The sequence below is a fragment of the Siphateles boraxobius genome, unplaced genomic scaffold, assembly GCF_051911475.1.
Source record: "Siphateles boraxobius isolate OS27281-9 unplaced genomic scaffold, OSU_SipBor_1 1, whole genome shotgun sequence".
Taxonomy (NCBI): Eukaryota; Metazoa; Chordata; class Actinopteri; order Cypriniformes; family Leuciscidae; genus Siphateles; species Siphateles boraxobius.
Window position 1 is genome coordinate 11798865 of NW_027508699.1, and position 18636 is coordinate 11817500.

At 37.8% G+C, this 18636-nt stretch overlaps 1 protein-coding gene across 2 annotated transcripts in view; it reads right to left on the bottom strand.

Moving 5' to 3' along the window:
• Positions 1–77: 77 nt before the first annotated feature.
• The window catches only part of fzr1b (fizzy/cell division cycle 20 related 1b), a 19108-nt gene continuing 549 nt past the window's right edge, over positions 78–18636 (bottom strand). Inside the window, exons 2-15 of one of the 2 annotated variants that reach the window (XM_077206824.1) lie at positions 18268–18412; positions 14417–14518; positions 14229–14292; positions 13098–13225; positions 12854–12930; positions 12165–12270; positions 10585–10662; positions 10439–10504; positions 10241–10343; positions 9534–9715; positions 3514–3747; positions 3329–3433; positions 604–696; positions 78–517 (exon numbers count right to left, since the gene is read on the bottom strand). In XM_077206824.1, the coding sequence (XP_077062939.1) occupies positions 476–517; positions 604–696; positions 3329–3433; positions 3514–3747; positions 9534–9715; positions 10241–10343; positions 10439–10504; positions 10585–10662; positions 12165–12270; positions 12854–12930; positions 13098–13225; positions 14229–14292; positions 14417–14518; positions 18268–18342 (1455 nt within the window). In that variant the 5' untranslated portion in view covers positions 18343–18412 and the 3' untranslated portion in view covers positions 78–475. The remainder of the gene's footprint in view (positions 518–603; positions 697–3328; positions 3434–3513; positions 3748–9533; positions 9716–10240; positions 10344–10438; positions 10505–10584; positions 10663–12164; positions 12271–12853; positions 12931–13097; positions 13226–14228; positions 14293–14416; positions 14519–18267; positions 18413–18636) is intronic. The other variant, XM_077206852.1, reaches the window with a different exon arrangement.

Genomic DNA, 18636 nt, shown 5'->3' on the forward strand with positions numbered 1-18636 from the left:
CAGTAGTGTACATACAACTATTGCTAGACGTACAGTAAATATTACCTTTTGTCTGTTCGTCATAAAAAGTCACAGGATTAGTGTTAAGTGCATTTATTTCTCAAAGATTTCATGATCTGTTTTGATACACACATATAAAATATGTACATTTTCATAACATCATGACTGAAGTCATGATAATGACAATATAGGTCATATAGGTTAATTTCTCTATTAATACTTCTACTTAATACAATAGCACATCTGTTTGGACATCCACAATGTACAATAATAATAAAAACTGACTCAATCTTAACATAAACAACAAGCTCACTCAATTTTTATGGGGTAAAACAGAAATCTGCTCAGTAAAAAAGAGTGGAGGAAGTGCTAGGGTCTCTCTCCATGTCAGAAAGTCTGGAGTTGATGCAAGGACACAGAACTGAGTGAGTTCAAGGCTTTCATTCGTTCACGTGATTGGATGGACTTCTGTGAATTACCGTATCCTGGTGAACAGGTTCAACACTGATTTGGATTCCTGGAAACAGATGAAAAGAATGTGAAACGAGTATCAGATGAGGTGCAGGACGAGCTACACGTCCAAATGTAACACTTCATCCTGACCTTGGTGCAGCGTGTCTTGCTGAAGACATTCCAGAACCTCAGTGTCTCGTCTCCCGCTCCTGTTACGATGGCCTCACCGTCCGGAGACACCGCCTGTACACAACCAAGACGTACATTCACTTGTGATGTGTGTCTGAATTAACACAGGATAGCATTATTACATTACAGATTTTAGATTTGATTACTCTTTTGTCTTCGTCGGTCATTTGTACATGATTAAAAACTGGATCCGGAGACAACCATGCCAACCACGGTGTCTCTTAACTATGCTATAAAGTGAGCTTTTTCTGGTACATTTGGAAAATGTTCCCTGTTATTGGATTCGATTTAACATAAATACCTTTAAAATACCTTTTTCAGGAAGTTTAAATCGAATGAAAATTTAAAAAAAAAAAAAATTCAAAAGTACTTTTGACTTTTTTATAGACACTCACTGGCCACTTTATTAGGTAGACCTTGCTAGTACCGGGTCGGACCCACTATTGCCTTCAGAACTGCATTCATTGTTCATGGCAGAGATTCAACAAGATGCTGGAAACATTTCTCTGAGACTTTGGTCCATATTGACATTAAAACATTGGCGGCATCCCAAAGGTGCTCTATTGAATTGAGATCTGGTGACTGTGGAGGCCATTTTAGTTTAGTGACTCGCTGTCATGTTTAAGAAACCAGTTTGAGATGATTTGAGCTTTGTGACGTGTGTGTTATCCTGCTGGAAGTGGCCATCAGAAGATGGAAACACTGTGGTGATAAAGAGATGGAGATGGTCAGCAACAATACTCAGGTCTGCTGTGGTGTTTAAACGATGCTCAATTGGTACTGAGGGACCCAAAGTGTGCCAAGAAAATATCCTCCACACCATTTAACCAACGCCAGCAGCACCAGCTGAACCGATGATACGAGGCAGGATGAATCCATCCTTTCATGTTGTTTACGTCCATTCTTCTATTGGCCAATTTTGTTGAGGCCGTGTGAATTGTAGCCTCAGTTTGCTGTTTTTCAAGATTCAACATGTTCAGAGATGCTCTTCTACAGACCTCGGTTGTGACGAGTGGTTATTTGAGTTTCTGTTGTCTTTCTATCAGCTGAACCAGTCTGGTCATTCTCCTCTGACCTCTGGCATCAACAAGGCATTTTCTCCCACAGAACTGGCGCTCACTGGATATTTGCTCTTTTTCAGACCATTCTCTGTAAACCCGAGATGGTTGTGTGTGAAAATCCCAGGAGATCAGCAGTTTCTGAAATACTCAGATCAGCCCGTTCGACACAAACCAACATGCCACGTTCAAAGTCACTGAAATCACATTTCTTCCCCATTCTGATGCTCAGTTTGAACTTCAGCAGATCCTGACCATGTCTACATGCCTAAATGTATTGAGTTGATCCAATGTGATTGGCTGATTAGATATTTCTAATAACGAGCAGCTGAACAGATGTACCTAATAAAGTGGCTGGTGAGTGTAATGTATTATGAATAAATAACGATTGTGTTTTTGGGAAGTCGCACCACATGACATTTTACAACAGGAAATAATCTTTCCTTGCCAAAAAAAACATTAAATGATCTGATGTTTTAAGAGACTTGACCTTGACACTCAGTCATGAGGGTCTGCAGGAGTCACATTTCCTGACATCATTTCCTGTTTGTTAGATTTTTTTTTGCATCTTGGTTGCACCACATGACTTTGATTTGGTGGAGTTCTCCAAATATTAATAACTTATAATAACACTTTTATTAAAATATTTTTTTCTATCAAGGAAATAAAATTATTCATTTTTGTTGTTGTTGAGTATCATATTTGATGTATCAGGTCTTTGTGGCCCATATAGTGATATTGTGAGTCATACTTCAGAAAAATGCACTTTAATTTTACTCAGAGGCCCAAAATGAGCAGAAATATGCAATTTGGTGCAGTTGCTGATATTCATATGGCTAAAATGTAAGATGAAATTCGTATAATACAAATCAATAAGAACTTTATAACAGTTTAGCAGAATACTGACATAAAATACATATAAATATCAGTTGTCACGCTATATCTCCCAATAGTACATGATCTCACTACCCAATAGTAGCAAGATGATGCTTAATTTTATGATAGTTTTTACTGTGGGGGCAAAACATAAAGCGAAATGAAATGCAATACAAATATGATTGAGAGATGAACAAATAAATGTTCCTAAAATTCCTGATGTATCACATTTGAAACTTACTTTTTAACATAAAAATGTATGTATGGATAATCCATTAAACCTAAGTTTCTTCAGTCCAGTATATATTCATTTTAAAATATTACTAATAATATAAAATATATTCTTACATTTACTTAAAAAAATTCAGGAAATATTTCACAGCAAAACGCAGGTACCACAAGAACACATGAAGGCACTGTAACGCGGTGCGGTGAAGGCAGATAGGAGGCAGATAGGAGACAGGCACGTAGAAGTTTGTGTACAACAGGTTTTTTTTTTAGCAAAGTTTTGATCATGTTGATAATTTAGAGGCGCAAGGAATTTGTGTTTGTTTCATATTTGTTCGAATATGATATAGTAGGCTTTATAAGGTTAATAAAGTTTCAAGAATTGTATTGAATTTTTTTTCTTCATTATAAGGACAGTTCAATCACCCTGAGATTTTTGTCTGTATGTAAAGACACTGTATGTACGAATGAATTGCCTTCCTACATTATTTCACATAAATTATTAGATCCGATAAAACACTTACCAAGTAGAGCACTCGGTACGAATGTCCTGTGAGCTTGGCTACCTGGGTGAGTGAAGGGTATTTCCACACCAGGATCTGGTTCTGGGAGTAGCCGTGTGTGCTGACCTAATAGACATCAATGGTGAAAGCCAGCATTGGGGAAACAAAACACATGACGTGACTGAGGTTGTAGTTGCGTTTCTTACCAGCTCGTTGGCGTGTTTGGACCAGGCCAGGTTGCAGACCTGTGAGCCGGTGTCTGTACTCTGCAATGCCTGTCCGGTCAGAGTGTTCCAGAAGCGAAGGCAGCGGTCAGCCGTTCCCCCTCCCGAGGCCAGGAGGCCGTGCTGGTGAGGAGACCAGGCGATGGCCTTCACAGCCGCCAGGTGATCGCTGTACTGCTGCACGGGGAGCAGGCTCGAGCTGTTCCACACCAGCAACTGAAGCAGAACAAAAACACACAGGTTCCTTTGTGTCATGCTATTTAGACAGAATTTTATAAGTTCTTTTTCAATTTCTTTTGCAAATAAATGATAAAGTTGGGCTCTTAATAATACTAATAAATCTGAAATCGGTGCTCTAAAATGGTCCATGTACATTGCGTTAATTCGTTTTTTGATTTAAAGGCACACTATGTAATTTTTCGCCACTAGAGGTCGTTTGTTCAAAACAAAGGCGTAGCTTGATGACGCCTTGATTTCGTGGAATCGTGGGAGTTGTTGTCTTCAACTCTACAGCCGGTGGAAAATACAAAGGCACTCGGGCAGAAATCATATTCATGGATGATTAGTAATGTATTAAAGATTCATTAACATTATGAAAGCCGTTGGAGCGGAACGAGGCGCTGGAGCGATTGCTAATAAGAGACGAGCGCGACACACGGCTCGAGAGCACTGGAGCTTTTATTATACACGCTTCTTCCGGTCATGCGTGTTTGGGGTAACGCAGCGCTGTTTTATCATATTAGATACATTTGACTCTGTTGAAAGGTGTTATAATGCTTCTCTGTGCGTTTGCTCGGCGGCTACTATATGAGACACTTGTTGCTCACTCTAGATTGATATTAGACATGATAAATATGGTTCTCGCGGTAAATCAAGAAAACGAGATTTAAACAAAAAAAGTGTTGAGCTGTATAACAATGATTTGTTTTCTGTCGATGAATGTATTCAAACAGTTGCTCACCTGTCTAATAAAATACATAATATATTAAAGCTTCTTTGGTGTTTCTATGGTTTCTACAAAATAAAACTGGAAATCGAGGGTAATGCGGGTATGATGTCATTGATAGGCGACGCACGGACACGGTGTGTGTCCTCGTTAAAACTGCTTATTTCTCTGGATTTAAATATTCTTAGAAACATTTGGTATAACGTAAGTGTGCAAATCAACAAAATATATAACATTGTTTTAGTGGTACAGTAGAAAGGAGTCACTTGCGCTTCAGCCTAGTTAGTGCTCACGGAACAGGACACAAAAATCTGAGGAAAAGCACCCAAGGTCTAGCTAGGACCAAGGAACAGGCCCGGAGCACAGAATGTTTTAATCTTTTTATTAGTACAGAATGACTAACGTTTCGACGCCCATGCGTCTTCTTCAGAGTCAAACCTGAAGAAGACACATGGGCATCGAAACGTTAGTCATTTTGCACTAATAAAAATATTAAAACGCTCTGTGCTCCGGTCCTGCTCCTTGGTCCTAGCTAGACCTTGGGTCCTTTTCCTCAGATTGTTTTAGTGGTTTTTGGATATTTTAATCAAAAAATCTTCCCTAGTGTGCCTTTAAAGGTACACTATGTAACTTTTTTTTTAAATTAAATTAAATGTAAATAATTATAATAATCATTCATCAATCCTTCTTCTAAAATGTGTTTTTGTCTTACCCTGATTCACTATGGCAAGCCTATTATAAGTGAAATTGCATACAGACGTCACTCGCCCATTTGTGTCTCGCCATATCCGTGCACAGAGAAAAGTTTCTCCGGCTACTTTTACACTTGTATGGTGGGGGAGTGGCATAGGTTAGTAAATCTTGAACTTCCAGGGAATCACCTGTTTTAAACAAACACGAACAGAGGAGAGTCTGCAGGCAAAAAGAGATCGCGACAGAGCTCATAATAAAACAAGAATCATCATTACTTTGGCTTTTCGGAGATGATGAGAACTGAGGGATTTGAAATGTTGTAAAAGTGACATAGAGATGGCGTTTTCATTCCTCAACGGGTGAGTAATGTATTTTATTGAACGGATAAATTACTGATGGGGGTGGATTGGAATCCACTTGCTGCTTCAATGTATATGTAATGATTGATTATAATCAAGGCATTAATCGATATGTTTCCTTCTAAATATCAAATGAGTTGAATGAATTCTCTGGAGATTTAACTTTGTTATACAAGTTACCAGTGTGAATACTGAAATGTTCTTTTCATGTATTCTTTAATGTCTGTATTTGATATCTGAATGCAGTAACAGCGCTTGCTTATTTAGCCAAGCTTCCAGAAATGAAATAGGAACTTGTTTTGTGTTTGAGAAAGGTGTTAAAACATATGGGTGTCATTGAAGCCAACAGTTTAAGGCAGGGGTTCTCAAACATTTTGGAGCCAGGGACCCCTTACGGGGGAAAAATATTTCCAAGGACCCCCTCATATTTATAACAGTGACTGAGCCCAAAGTTAATGTGGGAGCGCTTAATGAAATGTTTTGACACAAATAGTCTTCACCCAGGGTCGTATGCAGGGTTTTCTAAATAGTGTACTGAGGTGCCAAAAGTGATCTTGCTAGGGGGTCCAGATCCCCCCCCCCGCCCCCGCCCCCCCGAGGAATTTTAGATTTTCTTGATCTACACATGCATTTTAAGGTGTTTTTAAGGCCAAAAAATGGGATAACTATAGCTTTAAAAGCATGTCAGTGGGCAGTGGAATACATTTTTTGTCAAGTAGATGACAGTTTAAATTTTACAATGAATGATCCACATACAAAATGGAAATGCAGAATGTATAAGATTATTGTTCACATCACATCAACACACAATCACATATTCCAAACAGGAATGGCCTTAAATGAGAAATGTTTCAAGGATTATTTTGCAAAGATGTTAAATTCCAATATTTGACACATTCGAGGTACACAGATAGTAGGCCTATAGTACAGTAATAATGGCAAATTATGTTTAATAGGTGCTTGTGTTGTTAAATTGAGCTTATATCCACTGTAATTAGCTAAAATAAAATAATGTTAATTTCATCCTGGACACAGTATGCTTCTCTTGACCTGTAGCTGGGAGAGCGGGGAACAAAGTAATGCTTTTTGACTTTCTCAGTTTGTGTAAATTCCCTTGGGGTTCAGAGTATTTATTTTTTCCCACATTAATTTCACACGTGTCTAGATCTTGTTTAGCCTACATCTTATCTCACACTTTATGACCGAATAACTGAAGCGTCATGCGGAAATGCGCATTTTGACATTGACGAGCGCTGGTAGTCTGCTGAAACCGCTCAGATGAGAAGGTCAGTTTATCATCGCGATGTTTAATATCCTTGCAGCGCCAAATTAGAGTTTATATTAGGCAATTATTTCAAAACTTTCATTTTATAATAGGCTACACATTAAAAAAATTACAGAGGTCCAGACCTGCACGTATCAGCATCTTCACATGTGGAGAAATGAGATTGGAACAACAGCAAGTCGACGGTATAATGATTGACCGTCACTGCCTTCATAGTGCACAACAGACAAATTAAATTAAGCAGAACTTTTTATAAGTTCGGTGAGTATTTTATTTTGATAATGAATAGGTTTTGATGTAAAATTAGCAGTGCTAGAATTGACATAGCCTATTGTGCGCGCACGCGAGACGCCGGCGCGAACACTTGGATTGTTTCCTATGCAGTGGAAACAAAGGAATACTCTTATTTGTGGTCATACAGATAAGAGTACATCATTCAAAACGGCAAAATGTCAATTTTTTATTTGTGTGTACATTAAAAATGACTACAAAATGTCATGCCTTTTAAAAGTAAAAAAAACAACAGGATGCCGGTTCTGCCGTCTCTGTCTCCTTCTGGCGCGCGTGCCCAAAAAACGACCAAAACACAGCGAATACTTGACGCACAGGCATAAGAAATATAGATAGATTATCTATCTATAGAAACCTTTAAAAGCATACTTTTTTATTATTTGACATTAAATGCATTAGGCCGATAAGTCACTTTGGAATAAATAGCAAGTTTTCAGATGATAAAGAAAACATGACTTATAGTCATGGAAAAACGGTAGGCTGTTATAAATTATTTCGCGGACCCCCTGGCTATCGTTCACGGACCCCACTTTGAGAACCACTGGTTTAAGGGACCATTTCTTTGTTAAAGCCTTACTTTCCAGTTAGACTAAAGTTTAGCTATCCTTGAGAGACAGAACGCATTATCTTGATGTTTTGAGAGGACTCTCCTGTTTATAGTTAGAGCCTGGCCAAATCCAACCTTGAAAAAGCTGTGTGTCGGTGTGTGTGTTAGTCTTTTTGGTTGCAGGTTAAGGAACCACTGGCATTATTGGAGATTGACTGAATTGTTGTTCGAGACAGGCTGGCGCCCAGCAACCCAAATCTGAAACCTGGAAGGTCACTCAGGACGTGCCTTAACTTCAGGGTATGAGTGTCAGCTGCATAATCCATGGAGATGTGCTTCAGTCCATCTGTATATGTGTGGAAAATTACTGTTTATCTGTTTCTTAGACAATGAGAATCATTCAATCTGTAAGCAATGACGTAGCTTAGACCTTAGAAATGGTATAACTTCTGTGATCTTTGTAACTGTAAGCGGGGCGGCCTACGAACTCCTGTGAGAGTCTTGAAGCTGACTTCTACTGATGAAACTGCAAACTATCTTCAGTAAATCTTTTCTTCAATTTATTATAATTCTGACTCCGGGTCTTCATTCTTTCTTATCTGGTTCTGGGTCTTTGACTGTATACCCCTTACATTGCCATATGTAGCTCTCTAAAGTTCATTGTAAAGTATTATATAAGAGTCATATTCATAAGCAGTCACGCAGAGCCGAAGCACAACCAAAAAACGCTCTTCCACAAAATGCAAATGCTTTGTTTTTTAACCATTAGCAGGCCAAACGTTACATAGTGTATTGAAAGCAGATTCATTTTAGCCGATTTTATTAAGCAATTAATAAATGCTTCAAAAATATTGGATGACTATTATTCAGTAAGAGAACTAATGATGGCATATGGTGATCTTTGGTTGACTGATCAGTGGAAAGGGGCGTTTCATGCCCACCCATGTGTGGAAATCAGATATTCAAGCGGTTTATCTATTCTACCCCTGAACCTAAAAACGATAAATTAAACCGAATTTTGTCCGTTTACACCATCCACAATGTCTTTCCTATTGATACACATGGAAAATATTTACTGTTATTAGATTCAAATGACATAAAAGAGTCCACAATAAGAAAAAAGGATGTAATCTTTGTATTCCTGTTTATTCCATATGGAATGTTGATTTTAAAATACATTTATACCATTTTAAGTTTAAATTGAATGAAAATGTACATAATTAAACTTTGAATACATGCAAGTGTCCACATCTTAACTATTATTTCCAAAACCTTTTTTTGTTTATAATTTATTTTATTAAAAATTATTTTTTACAAATATCTCAAATTATTAATTCATAAATATCCATTTTGGGAAGTCACACCACATGACATTTTATAACCTGAACTAACCGTTCCTTGCCATAAAAAGTTATCTATTTTTCTGCATCTTGGTCGCACCACATGATTTTGATTTGGTGTGTTTTGACATGAATAACTTATAATAACACTTTTGGGTTACACTTTATTTGGTAACACTTTATTTTACAGTGTCCTTGTTACATAATATGTTACATGTAATTACCATAGTAATTTACCAACAGTAAATTATCCCTAATTACATGCAATTAACCCTCAACCAAATCCTAATCCTACCCTAACCCTATAGTAAGTACATGTAGTTAATTAATATTACACTGTAACAATGACACCTTAAAATAAAGTGTAACCCTTTATTTGAATGTGTCTTTGTTACAGTGTAATTATACATTTAAGTACTGATTAATAATAATTAACTACATGTACACAAACATAAAATCTTTGAACAAACCATATTCCCAGTCAACTTAGTCATGTCTTGCATGTCTCCTTATCGGATTATCCCATTTAATTGACACTAACCTTGTTATCGTTCCCTCCAGAGGCGAGGTGCTGGTGGTCAGGTGACCACTTGAGGCCACACACTTCCTGCCTGTGGCCCTGGAGGCGTCTCTCCACAGGAGGATGTGTCCTCACGTCCCTTTGTAGAATCACTCTGTCCCGGCTACCCGACGACAGCTGCTCTCCATTCCACGCAAGCGCTCCTGAGAGACAACAGAGGAGGTGAAACTCAAAGTCTTTTAATATGAAGAAGATGATTTGTTCTTTATGAAGATCTTAGCTCTCTTAGTGAAAAAAAAAAATCTTATAAATTGTTCTGAGAATGATTTAACGTTCCAAACGCGTAAGACTTTTGTTCATCTTCGGAACACAAACGAAGATATTCATTATGAAATCTGAGATTTCAGTCCCTGAAAACTCTTGAAGCTTCAAAACATAAAGAGATCGTAAAATAAATCCATATGAATCGAGTGGTTGAATCAAAGCCTTCTGAAGAGACTTGACCGCTTTATATGATGAAAAGATTTAATTTCGGCTTTTATTTACATTTAAACATTGATACATAGAGCACATCCAATATGGTGAACGTTTCGAAGATGAACGAACGCTTATTGGGTTTCGGTGATTCATCATTTTAATTGATGGCAGAATTTTCATTTTTTGGGTAAACTTACCCTTTAAACCAGTAAAAGTTTTAAGTAAGTGAGTGATTGTCACATGACACAAACCTACGCGTGCTGAATGTCCCTCCAAACTGGTCAACTTCCTCCCTCCAGCTGCATCCCAAATCTGAACAAATCCCTTATGGGTCCCTACAGCCACCAGACTTCCCTGAGAGAATGACGAAGATGTAAATATTATCCTGAATAAATACAAAGCAAACAAGTTAGACATTTTTATATAACATGTAAGAGGTTTGTGCTGACCCTCTCATTCCAGCACACTGATGTCACAGAGTCGCCATCCACAGATAAGTCGCACAACCGCGTCACCTGTGTAAGTTTGGAAGTGTAAAATAAAACGCTCATTACTGAGTCTCAGACCAGATCGCGTCTTAAAGTCTGTCTCATACCTGGCTGGTACAGGCACTCCACAGGTAAACACAAGCCCCCAAACCAACACTCAAGAGATTTCCAGCTGACCAGTCCACCTGTTCACAAACATTTTCAGTCAAATTACTACACTGCAAATGTTAACATGCATATTATGGAGACTATAGCACTATTACGCCATGTCCTAACCAGACGGCGTGCGATAGGATTCCAGTGACAAGCAATTAGTCTGTCCACACCAGACGTGACACGACAAAATCAATCAAAAATCACAGCCAATCAGAACAGCGTGTGGGCGGAGTCTCTCAGCAAGCACACTGCACTCACAATGAAATGGATACGTACACAATCAAATTCATATTTCACCATTTTACATTTTATGCATTTGGCAGACGCTTTTATCCAAAGCGACTTACGTTGCATTTCAAGGTACACATTTACATTCTTATCAATTCTTGCTTTCCCTGGGAATCGAACCCATGACCTTGGCCCATGTCCCATGACCTTTGCGTTGCAAGCGCCAACGCTCTACTGTTTGAGCTACAGGAAAGCTAATTGTAAAACAGTCTTTGTCCTAGAACACACTTGTTTGTTCACACTGAGTTCACAATTCTCATTTCCTTTAATTTATTTTCAACATCTGAGGTGAATTATCATTGTGGATTTCAGTATGGCTATGAAGGTCACCCATAATGATATTCTCACATTAAATTCTTTTAACCCTCTGCTGTTCGGTCAAAAATTTTACGTTTTGTTTTTTTAGAATTTTTTATTTAATCGGAATGGAACTAAACTTGGTAAAGGTTTTGGCATTTGCTATGTGAACACACAAAAAAAAATAATGGACATAATTCGAAAAGGTTAAACGGTACTGAGAAAAATAGTCACACTTTTATTTTTAACTCTTTTCACCTTCAGCAATAATCAAGTCAAGAGTCAATTTTAAAAAGAGACCAAACTTATGTGCACCAAAGCATTCAAGACTTACGTTGGAAATTTAATTTTCAGGTCTATGCTCAAAAAGTGGTTAACAAGTAATAAATGGATCATAACTATTCCATAAATATAATTAAGTACCATAAAATCCCATAAATATACAAAATGTTAAATAACATCAAAGTAAAATATAGTAATTCATTTTATTGGAATAAAAGTTCAATACAATTTTGAAAAAAAAAAATTCGGATCATTCCACAACATCTCAGATATAGAAACCGTTTCTAGAATATAATTGATGCGTATCGCTGTCGTGGCTAGTTAGGACAAAAACTCAGATTAACATGAAAAAGATGTATTTTATCGCGTGCCGCTGTGTCACGTCAGGTCTGGATAGTGCTAAAAGAGTATTTTAAAGAGTTCTCTGAAATACTTCTGACTTCTGATTGGTCAATGAACAAATTCTCCAGTTAAATATTTTTGTATAATGACAGGCAGAATATACAACTGACAGTTGTCCTAGGCAACAAATTTCTTACAGTCAGCTGGTCACTTTTGCAAAATTAAAGTAAAAAATAATGTACCTTCACTCTGACACTTTCAGACCCCTATTCCTTATTTAATACCTGTAAAACTATATGGAGCTTTGTAAAATGAAGTGTACCAGGTTGAGGTAGAAGTCATCCTGCAACTCTGGGGCATCAAGAACCTTGAACGGGATCTTGGAAATCTTGCGTGCAGGCTTTCGGGGTGAACGCAATAGTTTGTGACTGCCGAAAAAAAGAAAAATCACGCATTTAGTTTGTTTAATCCCAGTTACATTTTATAGAAATTCATAGGCATGTCTATAAAGTGGATAAAATTAATAATGTACAAAAAAGCCTGTGTTATAAACAGTGAAAAACAGCAATTATTTTCTTAATCAGTATTTTGTACGTAACCCCAGCAAATGACATGTGGGAGGAAAAATCTGGAAAATAATCGGCCTTGTTTTATTCACTCATTCTCTCATTTAGTTAAACCGAGGACATTTTGTACTAACTTATTCCCTCATTTTAGGTAAATCGTGGCCACAATATACTAATTTGTTCCCTTATTTCTTAATTTAGTTAAATCATGCACACGATTTACTCAAGTCTTAGGAACGAATTCTTAATTTGTGGCCACTAAATCTTGTAACTTACTAAAAACAAATTGCCAAAATGGTAGGGAAAATAAACTTAATTCCATATACATTTCTAAACATTTTATGTGTTTTTTCTTTTCAAGTAAATGAGTTTGCAGTGGAAACCTAAAAAAAACTATCATCGGCTTCTATTTTGAATTAATGCAGAGGTTAAAGAAGAATGATACCTTTTGTTACTGAGAGGAGAGAGGGAATAGGGGGAGATTTCATTGTCAAAAGGCACTCTCTTTGTGAGGATGGTGTACTGAGAGACACAAGAAAAACTAGAGTTATACAACAAGAGTCCAGTTCTAAAACTTATATAAACTCAAATGCGAGATCAAGCAGAAAACAGGCAGAATACAAACATGCTTCTCCAGTGACATTTTTACATGGCAATGAATCTAACATGGATCTGTCATGTAAACTCACCCTGAAGAGGCTGTGTGTGTCCTGTGTGAGGATGGTGTGTCGACGGTCATCTGTGTGAGGATCAGGCACGGTTTCGATTCCTGCTCCCAACAGCTCATTCCTTAGCAGTGCAGCATACGCCACAGCATCTGTACAACACAATAATGCTTTTTTTATTATTTTCTTCATATATATATATATATATATACATACACTTCTTTTACGTTTATGACTTTTATTCAGCAAGAATGATTTGTTAATAAAATTATGTGTATATAAAATAAACGCTGTTCTTCTGAACTTTCAAAAAGTCCTGAAAAAGTATCTGGGGAAATATATATATCAGCCACAAATGAATATATACATTTCAATCATGAAAACTCCTGGAATGTATTTGGTAGAGATGCTGCTGCTGCATAAATAGACAGACATAAATCCCATAGCAGATCTAGGCAGGTGGAGCTGGGGGAGGTGGAGGGTTTCAGAGGAACTCTGATAGTGCGATACAGGACTAGCCTACAGCAAACACTGAACCAGACTATTTAAATTGTTGAGTGGGGATGTGACGGTGAGAATATTTTTAGCAGCAATTGATGGGCGACAATTGCTTGAATGATGAGTTCATTATTATTCTTAATGAAAAACACAACAACAAAACAGTACAATGACACACTCGCTTAAAAAGGCGCTTTTACTTTTCGCTTTGAAACCAAATCTTCTGCCATCGTCTTGTCAGTCAAGAGTGAGGTAAAATGGGCGAAGTGAGGTGAAATCTGACTCCTGCTGCTGATCCGTGCTGCGACTCTTGTTCGGCTCACGCTGCATTAAGCAGACGTGTTCAGTTTTTAAATGTAGAGTCTATTACTATAAAAAAACCTAAGCGACAGTGGGGGGGGGGGCAACAAGTGATCTAACCGGTGTTGTGGCTGAACACCATGTAACACCAGTAACACAGACTATCGCAGCAAGCAATCTCATTGGCTGCAGGATCAGCAGAGGCCAATCAGCTTGTGCCTTGAGGTAATGATGTGATTGCTTGTAGACTGCATGCAAAGTACCTTTCAGCCTCAGCCATCTACAGTTTCATGACTGAATTAGATGTATATTTTTTGACTGTGAATATCGAAGGCATGTAACTAAGAATGACTTCACCTTTCCCTGTGTCTGTACTAGCATCCTTCGCCCGCTGATTCTGATTGGGTGTCCAACAGTTCTCCTACAAACATAAAGCAAAAATGAAAGTGTTTATAGCGGCACAATGACAATAATGCACTGGCTTCAATCTATCATTCTTTTTTACTGTGGATGAGTGTAAACTGTTCAGATGAATGGTAACTTACATTGGCATAGTGGAAGTTTATGCTCCAGTTGCTCCCGGCACGCGTGGGGATAAACCTGTCTCCTGATTTCAACGTAACCGGACTGCATGCTGCATACCCTGACTGCACAAACAGTAATACATAACTGGAACAGACAATCAACATGTGTAGCATTTATATGTTTGGCTAAATACCATTTTTGCCTCTTTATTCCACACATTTAATAAATCAAAGGTGGAATTTAAAAAAGTCTCTGAAATTCAAAATTCAGGTGCAAAAATGTCCTGTAATAATTGTTCTTTTTTAAAACAAAATATATTTCTTAATATTCTAGATCTAATCGTATTATCACATACCAAACTAGGGTTTAAAAGACAATTACTATTCATTATTGCAGACTGATTCAGCTGCACTGGCACTATCAGATGAGAAAAAAATTTGAATTGGATTGAGCTGGGTATTGACACTAACTTTGTAACATCGACATTAAATAAACACTGAACTGACCTGAGATGAATACTGACACTATGGCCGTCTGTAGAGCAGCTTTACAGTGGAATTTAACTCTTCACGTAATTGATGAACTTTGCAACATTGACACTGTAATTTAACTGAACTGAATCAACACTGAACTATCTTAAATTGAAAAATGACACTGTCTTCTCTAAAAGCCGCTTTATAGCTGAAATTCAATTTGTTCATTATTATGACTAAGTTAATGTATTTGTTCTAGGCAGACTATGGGCCCTATTTTAACAATCTAAGCGCATGGTCTAAAGCACACGGCGCAAGTGAACTTAGAACATGTCCGAATCCACTTTTGCTAGTTTAACGACAGGAAAAATGGTCGGTGCGTGCGGTGTATGGTCTAACAGGGTTGTCCCTATTCTCTTAAAGGGGCATTCGGCAACTATTTCAACTTAATAAAACCGTTTAGAAATCATTTGGATGGTTTAATAACCTGTTCTGGTTAAAATGGTGACTTTCTCCGCTCCCCCCAACGTTCCTAGGCGGAAAACCAACCTTGCAACATGGGGACTAACGTCACGGTAAATTGGAAATAGGAAGACTCATGAGAAGCGAGAACGAGCGAGAAACACAAACTGCTTTACGGAAATTTGACATAAACACACTCGCGACCCTCAATGTGTATGATGTATTACCCACCTCGGTAGACATAGCTCCACACGATAAAGTTGGCCGGCTCCGGTAATAACAAATGCACATGAGCAGCGGTAGAAAGCGGGAGGAGGGTGCCGCAAGTGAGTTTTTTTACGACATTGTTGTGATATATACGCCTCACAGCTGTAGGGGGAGCTCGCTGAGACAACATGCGACAAAAAAAAATATTGATGAAAATCAGTGAAGAAATAGCTAGAGTTGCCGAATGCCCCTTTAGTGAGTAATGGGTGTGTTTTGGGCGTAACATGCAATAAACCAATCAGAGTCTCATCTCCCATTCCCTTTAAAAGCCAGTTGCGCTCGCGCCATGGCGGATTTGCTATTTGCATGGCGCAATTTGCAAACGGAAAGACTGAACGTGTCTCCAGAGGAAACGGATCTGCGGGACAGACCATCTACGGGACAAGCCGGATTCCACCATATCTTTATGTACACAATAATCTTTTACATAGTAATCCTGTCATTTTTAATATTTGGCATGTTTGTGTGCTGCTGCGCGTAAAGAGTACGCAGAGAGCAGAGTATAAGCAGAGAGTACCCGCGTTGTGCACCCAACTATAGGCGCATATTACTAATGATCCCTTTAAATAACAAAAAAAATACTGCACCATTGACTTTAGACCAGGTTTTTGTTGGTCAATGGCGCAGTCTATTTCAGTTGCCTCAAAATAGCAACGCGCCAACAATGAACACACCTCGTTTTCAGACCAGTGCACAAATAGGTGCAAATGCATTTTTCTATTTAAACAACATGGCGCAGGATGTGAAAATTATAACTGCGTCAGGCTGAAACTAGCACTTGCATCGCACTTGGCGCTGCATTGCGCCGGGTGTATGATAGGGTCCTATATCTGCTATGCTGCTGCTGTTGATTATTGCTGCTGCATAAATAGACAGACATAAATCCACTGATCTATATACAGTAGAATGACTGGATAGCTCATGACGTTCTAAATTGCCATCAGACAGTGAAGCCACCGGAAGAGTTCGAGCGGCCATCTTACGATTTACCAGCAGAGGGCTCCAACGGCCGTTATACAGATTTTGTGAGCTTCGACGGTACTTTTAAGATGACCCGCTGTGCAGCATACAAGTGTAAAACGACGTTCACAAAAGGATGTAGAAAAACTGCCCACAGGTTGTAATTCAAGCCCTATAAGTAGTAATTTAAGGTTATATGTACAATTGTCGCTATTCCTGTGGTGTTTTCTCCGAGGCAAGAGTAACTTAATTATTCTACTAGTGTTGTCAAAATAACCGGTAATGTTACTTCGTTGAGTTACCACGTCGGTACTGAAATTTTGAAAATGGGACGATACCAGCATTTCTGCAGTACCGGGTAACGTTAACTTATATTCTCGGTAACTTACCCACTAATAGCTGCTTTCAATAGATTCAGTGTTTATCTAAGCGCGATCGAGGCTTCAGACTAACTTTTTTACTAGGAGCACTTTAGCCAATGTAGCCTAAATTATACCACGATGTATTATACTAGTGTCTGTGAATATTAACCCGCAAAAAACGTGGCTATTAACCCTGCATGTTCTGCTTGTCTCTGTGGGAATGAATGGCGCAGACGCGCGGTTTAATTTACCACACACACACACACACAGAGAAGCACGCTACATTGTACCGCTTCATTTGAGAAAAACTATCGTCATATCATAACAAACACACAAACTCAAAGGTCTTCACGGCAACCCGTCAAAATAAAAGTTCGGTTTAGCTTTAAGAAATTGACTGAAATAATTATATTTGCCTACTGTTGTACAGTAGATTTAGCTACATCTAAAATGCAATGCAATTTTAAATAAGCAGGAAAAATTTTCGACTTTAAACAAATATCCATTTAAATGCTTAGGGTGTTTGAGTGGTAAGAATGGACAGGGAGACTTTAGATTTTAAAACGGTGTCTCCTTAGGCAATGTTTTCTCAGTCAAATCATACAATTTCCTATTGATTCAATAGAACGCGTGAGCTCACTAGGGAATACCAATATGGTGGCGCGGTGGCTTCACTGTTTATGACGTCATGAGCTATCCAGTCATTCTATATAGATCAGTGCATAAATCCCATAACAGATCTAGGCAGGTGGAGCTGGGGGAGGTGGAGGGGTTAAGAGGAACTCTGATATGGCGATACAGGACTAGCCTACAGCGAACACTGAACCAGACTATTTAAATGGTGAGCAAGCAATATGACTGGCTGAAGGATCAGCAGAGGCTAATCAGCTTGTGCCATGCAGAAATTTTATTTATTTATGATTTAATACCATATCAGCAGCAATGGCTATATTCATGAAAATATCAACAGTATATATGTTCAATAGATTTTTATATAATTGTAATACAATGTTTACAATAATTTAAACAAAAACAGTCATACATAACAATAACAATTAAAATCTTTTTATGTAAAAAAAAAAGTAATTTATGACAAAAACTCTCAAATTATTCAATTGTGAGATAAAAAGTCGCAATTACCGTTTCATATTTTTATTCCATTGTAAAAAAAACAAGATTCCATAGAAATCTTATTAGAAATATGGCTAGTATGTACATATATATATATATATATATATATATATATATATATATATATATATATATATATATATATATATATATACATATAAAATGACATAATAAAGTTAAAGATAAACAGAAGTCTAAGGGTCTTTTCATGCTTACCTTGGACGTGTGGCCCTCTGGGACGTTCTGGTGGTTGATTTGCCTTAACAAGCGTCTTTCATAGTCCTGGTCCATTTCTACTGTAAACTACAGTTACAATCTCTCCATCAGTCTGCAGATGGGGGTCCTCCAAGGTCTCCCATCCCTACAGAAAAAATATGAATGCATGATTGATAACACTTACTCATAATGCTTTACTTATTTTTTAAACATCTGCTCCAATGACAGATGTCAGTAAGTGTCAACCTCTCATCAATAAAACGTCTGTCATATCAATTCATCACCTTTTGATTGTCACCTGAACTGGTTTGACCTGGTTTATTACAAATAATTATAATTCAAGTCATTACAAGATCTGCTAGTTGACAA